Source organism: Asterias rubens, chromosome 4 (assembly GCF_902459465.1).
Source record: "Asterias rubens chromosome 4, eAstRub1.3, whole genome shotgun sequence".
NCBI lineage: Eukaryota > Metazoa > Echinodermata > Asteroidea > Forcipulatida > Asteriidae > Asterias > Asterias rubens.
Genome location: NC_047065.1, coordinates 16,722,058 through 16,732,548, shown reverse-complemented (window position 1 = coordinate 16,732,548; position 10,491 = coordinate 16,722,058). Strand labels below are relative to the sequence as shown.

The window sequence follows — 10,491 nt, the reverse complement described above, 5'->3', positions numbered from 1 at the left end:
ACGTTTCTCACATTTTTTTTTATACAATCAACCTCTCCACATTACTCGCTATACCAAGTGAGGTTTTATGCAACTTACTATTTTGAGTAAAAACAATTAGTGTCCACTGACTTTAAAGGGAGGGTGTACGTTAACTAGTCCAAAACACCTCCTTTGTAAGTAACGCAGTTTTAGAGAGAGAGGTATTTTTCACCCGAAAAATGATTCTCAGCAACCTCGAAGCAAACGATTCTTGTCTGTAAATATTTTCTCTCTTTTTTTATCTCGAAGCTTCGATGATTATGTCTTAACTTTCGAAGGTTTGTTGTGGCTATGTTGTGATACATCAAGTACAGGATGGTTTTTGCAATAACCAACAGTCTACACTGCCATTCAAGATGGGAATCTCGTTGGTTGACGCTGTCTAGATTTCAACATTTAGTCAGCAGTATCTAAAGGGGAGGAAACAAAATAAAACTTATAAGTTTTGTATAATTATAAAGGCACTTGACACTAAGTATTGTTTGAAGCTTTGCATAGTGTGGAGAAATAAGAAAGAACTATATATAGTAAACTTTCGGGTACAACCATTTGTAAATCTCTTATAAGTGAGTGATGGCTATGGAAAAGATTCGGTTTGGTCTCGACGTTTCGAACACTGGACATTATTGGTTATCACTCAAAATAAATGTTGCCTTACAAATTGACTTGGTATAAGAGCCACGAAGAGCTATTGATAGTATAGATAGTATAACATGCTGATTGTGTGAAACAGCTCCCTCTGAATGTTTTTTTTTCTTTAGAAAGAGGGTAATCTCTCACTTTGATAATAAAGCCTTTTATTAGCATCTGAAAGCACACACATTTTTTGAACAAGACCGGATTTTTTTCTTTCAATATTCTCTTGCAAATTCGATGACCGATTGAGCAGAACATTTCAAAAGTAGTAATTAGTAAATTAGTAATTATGTTCGGATACACTAAGTGAGAGATTTTGGTCTTGACAATTACCGAAACGTGTCCAGTGCCTTCAACGTTGCAATTTTGCCTTGATAATTGTTTTTATTTTACTATATTTTCGTGTAAACACAAAACTTTTCCCAACGCACAAGAGAAAAACAAAAATCACAATAAAGCAAAAACTAAGAGGAAGCTACATGAGTGATCATTATTAAAACCTACTCACCAGCATCACATGCGAAAAACTGTGGTAGATACTCTGTTAATAAAAACAAACAAACAAATGACATAATCATCTTAGCAATCAAACTACTCAAACATATTTTTTATCGCATACCTACTTTGGTTGCTGTTGGTGGTTGTTTTGTTGTTATGGATTTGCTAATATGGGAAACGTTCCGTCTTTTCTTTGGGGCTTCTACATGATTAGCCTCGATCCAAGTGTTAACAACTATTATGCAGAACTATAGGTAAGTTTTAGCTGCTCTATTAAAGGCTGTGGACACTATTGGTAATTGTCAAAGACCAGTGGTCTCACTTGGTGTACCTCAACATATGCATAATAACAAACCTGTGAACATTTGAGCTCAATTAGTCATCAGAGCTGGGAGAAAATGATGAAAGAGAACACACCCTTGTTGGACGAATTTGTGTGCTTTCAGATAGGAATTAAAGAATTCTAGCTAGAAGTTTTTATTTTATTTTAGTGAGAAATTACCCCCTTCTTCAGAGGGAGCAGTTTCTCACAATGTTTTATACTATCAACATCTCTCCAATGCTCGTTACCAAAGTCAGTTTTTAATTTCATATTTGTTTTGAGTAACTACCAAACGTGTACCTTCCCTTTAATAACAATATTTGTTTTGGCTTATAGCACGCATATCTGTCGCCCAGTGATGCTCAAGGCACTGTTAGCATACAGTATTGTCATCCAAAGTTTGTTGGTACGTTTGAATTGTCAGACATAGTACCATGGAATGATTTACAAAGTGCTGTGGCTCAATCAATGCTGCCAATCAATCAAGGAACACTGGGGCGAACCCCTTCTCTCTTCGATTACGTGCGCTGTTTTTGTTTAACGTTCATAACACAATACACGGGATCAACGGCTTCACGTCCCGTCCAAATGACGAAGCATCAAGGCTTAATTTAATTGTCTTTCCAAGGGACACCTTTGTCAAGGCTTGTATTCAAACCCACACTCCGCTGATCAGTTGAATCCGGCGCTCTTAACCACACCAGGGTCCAATTTCATAGAGCTGCTAAGCACAAGAATTTGCTTAGCATGACATGTTTGCCTTAACAAAAACAAGATTTCCCAACGAAATTTCTACGTGATTTTCAAGATAAGCATTAAAACAGGTGACTACCAGTAACAAGGAAAGGTAACAAAATGGAAATTTGGTTGGCAATCCTGTGTTTATCAAGGAAGAAATTTCATGCTAAGCAAATTTTAGTGCTTAGCACCTCTATGAAATTCGGCCCAGGCCATGACTTTTGTATAATACTATTGTAAAGGTAATCAGGGCATACATAGAGAACGGTTCATTGCCGACTGATGGGCTATAACACTGGTTTTATGAAGCGAAATAAAATAAATAAATAAATAAATAAATAAATGAAATAATAAATGAATGTGTACGTTTAACGCTAGAAATAATACCTCGTGCTATATTAATAAGGACAATCAATCAAATGGAATTCAACTATTAATTTTCGTCTCAATTGTATATACGCAATCTGCATTATTTGTGTACTTCTTACACACCTAATTAATGACTTCCCTCTAATTTGTTTTGTTTTTATCTCTAGGCAACCTAATCTTTGTATATATTAATTACTTTCATTCCTTTAATTTGAAAATAAGTTGCTGAGTGTTTTGTTTGTGAATGATGATATATTTTTGAGTGTGAATAAACGGAGTCGTATAACTCCAATCAAGAGAGAAAACAAAGAAAAAAGCAATAAATAAATGCATAGATAAGTAAAGATTGTAGAATAAATATCTTACCAAAGCAATCTCCACACATGGCCGGACAGTTTTGTCTTACGGAAGCGTCTGTATTACATCGGGAGTAGGTCAGTGCAGTTCCACACAGAGCGTTGTCAATGCATCTAGCTGTCATCAATGGACAGACAAACAAAGGCACACAATAAATAGATCTAAAGAAACTGGACACGTTTAGTAATTGTCAAAGACCAGTCTTCTTTGGTGTATCTCAACATATGCATAAAATATCAATCGTTTGAAAATGTGAGCTCAATTGGTCGTCGAAGATACGATATAATAATGACAATAGTAAAAAAGCACCCTTGTTGCACAACTTTGTGTGCTTTCAGATGCATAACAACAAGCTTCAGCTGAAGTATTTAGGTATTGGAGTGTGAAATTACCTCTTTCCCAAAAACTGTTTTCCACCAGAGGGACGCTTTTCTCACTACCAACAGCTCCCCGTTACTTGTTAGTAAATGTGTATGCTTAATAATTATTTTGAGAATTTACCGATAGTGTCCATTCCCCTTATTAAGAAGAAAGAGAACGTTTTTCGTAAAGGAATGAGTTACTTCTCTACTTCAATATTGTTTGATACAAAACGATAAGTCTACCAGCTAGATTTTTGAAAAAAAAGAAGAAAAAAAAAAAAGACTTTGATGCAAACTTATAAGAATAACTTCGCATGCTAATTTCCAACAAGACTTAAAGCCATTGGACACTTTCGGAACAGAAAAACAAAAAGTTCACAGAATTGTACAAATAGCTTATAGGGTTTACATAAGGTAAACGTAAAAGACTTCTTTTGAAGCATTATATCCATGAAATGCTTTACTTTTTGAGAAAACATTAAAACATTTATCAATTCTCGATATCGAGAATTACGGATTTATTTTAAACACATGTCATGACACGGCAAAACGTGCGGAAACAAGAGTGGGTTTTTGCGTTATTTTCTCCCGACTCCGATGACCGATTAAGCCTAAATTTTCACAGGTTTGTTATTCTATATAGAAGTTGTGATACACGAAGTGTGGGCCTTAGACAATACTGTTTACCGAAAGTGTCCAATGGCCTTAATACGACCCATCAAAAAAATATGTGAACATTTAAATGTGAATGGATTGGAACTATATGTCTGTAAAATGCCTTGTGTTTCATCTTTCCAGTTACTGTCCTTTACGTTCATTTTAAGTTTAACGTTTGTCTTGCAAAAATTAGAGCTTAGAGCTCCACTCAAAAAAATAAAATAATGCCTTGTGTGACAGACTGACAGTTATTATCACTTACCACTACAATCAGCCAGATTGTATCCCCAAAAGCAATCGCACTTGCATGCAGTGACGTCCAGTGTCCCACAGTTCTCACAAACCTGAGCGCAAACTGTCCATAATTTCAAATTAGTCCAGGTATTGTAGTTAATTAAACAAGCAGGACAGTTCTTTTCAGAACTGGGAAATCTTTTGTTAGTCAGAAAATTTGTTCTGGGAATATAATATAGCGAGACAGTTCTGCAAAGAACAAACTCTACCTGGCAAGTAGACACATGCAGCAGTGTAGTCACGCAGCATACGACCTCCTGCCACCTTATTTTCACCGTATTCATCAATAAATGAAATAACTAACTGTTTTACCATGTAAAAATGCTTATATTATTATTGCCTATAGAATGCAGCAGAGAGCATCTAAAGATTATCAAAATCCGTGGCCCTGAAGCGGGCCTCAGAAGCCACGCCATGATCAACTTATGTTAAAACAAATCCATAGTAACGTTGTTGACAAACTGTAAAAATCGTTAGCTCCCAAAGTTTGCGCACAAACCCGTTTCTAGAAATCATGGATCCGCAACTGAAGAATTACTTGTACTGATTTGGATTTTGAAAAAGAAAGAAGAATAAAATTATCCTCTCGCCTTCTTTACTGTTGTTATGGTTGTTTCCACAACAAAAAAATCCAAAGACAGTGGAGCACTCCATTGTAACATCTGGTACATTTGAAATGTTAATGTAACTCTGAGCATGCACCTATAACGATAACAATGAATTTACCGAGTCTGCTGCCACCTAGCGTCGATGGAGTATTTCAATGGTACTGATTCATAATTTATCAACTAGAACAACATTGAATTCTAAGCATAATACATTAATGTCTTACCACATGATGCATCGTTGGGATCTGAGCAAGGCCCTATAAACAAAAAGAAAATCATAATGAGATTATTTATTTTGGTTTTCACCCATTATAATTACTGCTGTGTGTTGGCACTGTACGGAAATTATCAACGGTATTCAGAAGTACCGCATACAAACAGCCTGAAAATTTGAACCCTTTATATTTTAACGTAAGTTTCTTGTTGACGCCAGTCAGAAGACTTTGACTCCTGGGGATTAAGCCATCCACCGCCCCCCCCCCCATTTTGGTGAACTCTAATTGCGCCCTCTTTTGAATCTTCCTCCTGCAGCCTATGTTAAATTCCCAATTACGGGGGGGGGGGGGGCAGGATCTCCGGGGACAGACTGTCACATGAAACCGGCCATCGGGGTAAATTATACTATATATACCCTTGTAATTCCCATTGCGAAGGTCGTGGGTTCGAATCCCATCCGAGTAGAATAGTAATGTAATGAAATGGACACGGAGCAAACCCATATTCGGGCATTTACAAAAGCAAAAAAAAAGGCTTATTGTGAAATGCTTGTCAAGAACAAAATATTTGAGCAACAAACAAAGAAAATATAACCTCAAAGAGGACGAACAGAATTATTACAAAAATGTACTTACGGCAATTATTCTCGTAACATTGCCCGATTCCTGAAGCACATTTCGTACAGGGTGTCCCACTCGTGTACGGCTTTTCCCCAGCATAGTTCCCACTGAAATAACAAAAAAAAAAATCTTTTCTATAATTATAGTGTATAAAGGTATATTATTCAAAAGTACTAAAAATGTCCTCCCTTTTGGTTACGTTTTGAATAAAGTAATATGATACAAGTGTCTCTCCAAGCCATGAAGGTCTTGACAAAAAGGCTAGTTTTTAGCACGGTCGAGGTTTGTACACATTTATCATGCTGCCTCCATCTTGGTCATGTTCCTTGCATGCTAATAATGCTCATGGTCGTTATGCACATAGGAACCAGACTATTTTGTTCTTCCAGCCTCGTATAGACCTTTCTTTTGCAACGTCACAGCCCGAGTTTTTGCCAACCCAGATTAAAAAACTATGGAAAGCCATATGTGCAAATAAAAAAAAGATCGCTATTTTTGGTAACAATGTAACAACATTTTGTTGATTTTGTTTAAAATAAAACAACTAATTATAAGAGGTATTTTGTTCAATTGAACGTTTGCAGAAAGTGTTGCATTTTGTTAAAACATGAATGTTTTACTAACATTCGGCCGACCATGCCAACCAAGGCGGTTTGTTAATCAACAAAAGAAAGGTCTATTGGTTGCATTGCATTGATTATCAATGGGGAAAAATTCAAGATGGCTGCACCATGATAAAGGTCTATATGAAGCGGTACTTACGCTTCACCATAGTGGCATACTACTAGCATGATGTTAGTGTCTTCTGTTTCAGATGCTGTTGGACAAAAGGTTAGTCCACACCCAACTGCAGAGCTGCTGTGCCAAACGACCTGGGGGGGGGGGGGGTAAATCATTGTTGTTTAATCTGTCAAATTTGATTTTAGATTTGTATATGTTGCTTTACTTATTTATTTTATTTTCTTGTATTAAATAATAATAATAAGACTTGTAATGCGTATTGGGTAGGGGTTGTGCTTTTTGTGCTTACAGGCTTTATAAAATAAAAAATTTGACTTTTCTCATTTAAATCTTGGTCCACGATAACGACAAAGGGTATGGGTACTTTATACACAGTGTCCACAGATGTACATAACGCTTTAACAGTTTGAATAAAATGATAGTAGAAATCTTCCCTTAAATTATTACTTGATGAGGTGCTGTACTTTTTGAGAAATGACTCTCAGTTTTAGCAATGTTTTAACCAGTTATGGTGTTTTTCCATATTATACCATAACTGTCAAAATAATTGTCGTCTTACTGAGAGTGAGACGGAAATTATTATTTCATTTTTTTTTTTTATTTTTTTTTTTCCATCTAGCTAATTTCTCAACACTACAGCACCCCGGCAAGTAATATTTTAACGGAAGCTTTCTACCATCATTATTTTCACACTGAGTAAGTTTAACGTGAATAATATGTGGACATTATGTTTGTGTTAAAAAAATACACAAATCCAGCAAGACTTTTCCGTGCATAGTTTGTTTGTATTAGATCCTTGCCATTTTAACCTGTGTATAGTCGACCTAGTGTAATGTTGGCTGGCAACTTGTTTCTGTGAAGCAAGACTTTTCCGTGCTTAGCAACTTTTAAAATGTTCACCAATGTCATATTCACCTGTGTGTAATGGCCACAATCATACCCATCGTCGCATGTGCCACTAGAGTAGTCGTAGTAGTCCCTTTCGTTGAACCATGATTGTACGACGTATGCCGGGTTGGGCCTGTCAGACTCTGTGACCGGCCCGGCGTTCCAGAGGTTCTGCCCCACGGGGTTGAACGGTGTGATGTTCACGTCGGGAAAACCGTGGGCCCAGATGCACATATCGGAATATTGCTGAGCATGGGTGGCTAGAGTGTCGTCCCATTCCTGCCAGGGGATAGAAATGCACAACATTAGACTGGTAACCCCCCCTCCTCCGCCCACAAATACACTCGGTGACTATGTGAAAAGTGCTTAATAGTAGTATAAGTAAAGTATGTTTCAATTTCACCCCAAAAGAGGGACACAGGTTGCCTACAGCGAAACTGACACCACTTGGACAAGTGAGTGAAGTTTTCACTCTTTTACATTAAAGAGAGTACAAATGGGAACTAAACATCTCTCAAACAACAACAAACGCCCAATTAACTAAAATTAAAATGTGATTTATATAAATTTAGAAAAGAACAAAAATATATGGTGATATACCTGGCAAAGGCAGTCAGAGAAAAGAAAGCTAAGAAGTAAGAACAACAAAACTTACCATGTATTCCATATTCGCGGCCGAAGGGATTGTCTGACCACGCAACTCGTTGTGTTTGGCCAAGAAAGCAAGCTTTTCATCTTCGGTCAGTGCAGATTGAGTTGCAAGCCTTTTAACTAGAGGCGGGCCTCGTGGTACTCGGTTCTGCTTTCCTAGGGATAGGTCGCCATTACCCACTTCTAGGGGGATGTTTTGCCTCAAAGATAGAGCACAATAAATTTGTGTAACAATGAGGACAAACATGCAAATGCTAGCCATGATTGTAAAATATAACGTTGCCTTTCAAACAAGTCAACCAGAATTGAGTAGAATCGGGAGCGAAGAGCAACTTTATATTAGTTTCCGGGAAACGTTTGCAGACTAATTTAATTGTCTAGACCATTAAATAAAAACTGATATTAATTAGTTTGTTATTAAAAATATATAAAATACTTCGCTTTGGTCTTTCCTTTTCAATTTGGAAAATCCTTGAAAGGAAATTGAATTTTTCGTTTTTGATAAAACTCTTGACTAGACTCTCCTTGATCTAAAGATTGAACGCACGGATCGCACCAAATCTCCATCAATAAAATAATAACAAATTAATTAGTGAATTGATTACTTCTACTTTTACTATCGTTGTTCGGCAAGGATACATCGGCCAGGAATCAGGATAAAGACAAACAAGGAGTAATTATAGTCAAGCAATCTTGCTCAAGGACACAAGTGCCGGGGCCGAGATTTGAACTCCAATATGAAGGATGGAAAATATAACAACAGGTGTGCAAATATTCTCTACAAATGGAAACCATATTCTACTTTTAATAAAACAATACGCTCTAACATACAATAATTTCGGAAAGGTATGTTGGACCATGTTTGATTTATGAGTCCTACTTTTTAGCAACATGTAATTGTTGACAATGTGCTGCTGACGAGTGCTGTAGTTTTAATCGGAAATTATGACAACACAGTGGTTAGGAGGTTGGTTGATCAGGTTGGCGTAGTGGTATCTTGCCCTAGACTTGACTCAAGTCCCAATTCCGTGCCATCCCCAGAACGGGACCACTATTAATTACTTGTTATGTTTGACTGCGGGCATGTTTTTTTAGGGACCTCTCACACGAGAACGGGACTTGAATCAAGTCAATATCTTTAAGTCTTTAATGTGGATTGGCATTGGGTTTTCAGTCCCTACTGGACTGCGTGGGTTACTCTCCTGATTAAAGGAACCAGGGACACCAGGGACACATTGCCTTGGATCGGACGAGTTGGTCTATAAAAAGCGTTTGTAACCATTTGTTATTATTATTTTTATTATTATTATTATTATTATTATTATTATTATTATTATTATTATTATTATTATTATTATTATTATTATTATTATTATTATTATTATTATTATTATTATTATTATTATTATTATTATTATTATTATTATTATTATTATTATTATTATTATTATTATTATTATTATTATTATTATTATTATATTATTATTATTATTATTATTATTATTATTATTATTATTATTATTATTATTATTATTATTATTATTATTATTATAAAAGCATAATGGCAAGAAAGATAGTTTAAAGTAGAATACAATGATCCACACAAATTTACCCCGACATTGCGTGGTTTTCTTTTATTTTACGAACTAACACTGTCGGCCACTTATGGGAGTCAAATGTGATTCCCATAAATGACCGATCGTGTTAGTCGACGAAGTAAAATGAAAAAAACGTGCAATTTCAAAGCATGTTTGGTTGGATGGTTGTATTCTACTTTGACAGCATTTCTCAAATTATTCTTGACTCCCACACATGGCCGACCGTGTTAGTCGACGAAGTAAAATGAAAACCTTGCCATTTCAAAGCATGTTTGGTTGGATCATTGTAATTTACTTTGACAACATCTATCCACCTAAATGCCATTTATAACAAACGGTAACAAGCGCTTTTCAAAGACTAACTGAGTGTGCTATTTTCTCTTGAATGTTCCTCCCACATCTTTTCACCAGTGGATTCTTGGTTAGTAGAGTGACTAAAACTCGCTTTTCTCTACAACAACTGGTAAACAGAGAACACATTTTGTTTTCATCAAAATTTGTTGTTGACTCAAAGTGTGTCCCTAGCATTGAAGAACACTCTATGTTAGTTTCGGGTCCGCTGATGGCACATTTGGTATCGACTCAACAATATCAACAGAAACGTTAAAAGGTGAAGTTTACCGGGTCGTGGAATGACTTAAAAAAAACTATTGTTATTATGTACGTACACTAAATGTGGCATGTACATACACCATATTTGCCATATGTACGTAATATTACTCTGGAGTAAGCATGTACGTACACAATATGTATATTATAAAGATCGTGTACGTACATTATAAGGGTGGGATTTTTTGTACTCAAGTGGCGGCATATCGGAACCGATTGTCTGTGAAACAGTCAGTCAGACAGACAGACAGACTGCCTGCATAAAAATGCCGACAACAAAGGCAATCATTTTCGTTATTATATACG

At 36.1% G+C, this 10,491-nt stretch overlaps 1 protein-coding gene across 1 annotated transcript; it reads right to left on the bottom strand.

The window, feature by feature from the left end:
• Positions 1-250: 250 nt before the first annotated feature.
• Positions 251-7,994, bottom strand: LOC117288978 (peptidase inhibitor 16-like). Its single transcript, XM_033769856.1, has 9 exons — positions 7,983-7,994; positions 7,355-7,606; positions 6,461-6,570; positions 5,714-5,805; positions 5,087-5,119; positions 4,223-4,315; positions 2,951-3,058; positions 1,166-1,198; positions 251-431 (listed from the first exon to the last, which is right to left on the bottom strand). The coding sequence occupies exons 1-9, from the start codon at positions 7,992-7,994 to the stop codon at positions 418-420; spliced, it is 747 nt and encodes a 248-aa protein (XP_033625747.1). The 3' UTR covers positions 251-417.
• Between the last annotated feature and the right edge of the window lie 2,497 nt (positions 7,995-10,491).

Bases quoted from the DNA above. Each gene is read 5' to 3' on its own strand.
- LOC117288978 (XM_033769856.1), bottom strand. The intron at 6,571-7,354 runs GTGAATATGACA...CCCCCCCCCCAG, and splicing joins ATTGTGGCCATTACACACAG to GTCGTTTGGCACAGCAGCTC. The intron at 3,059-4,222 runs GTAAGTGATAAT...CATTGATGACAG, and splicing joins CAATCTGGCTGATTGTAGTG to CTAGATGCATTGACAACGCT.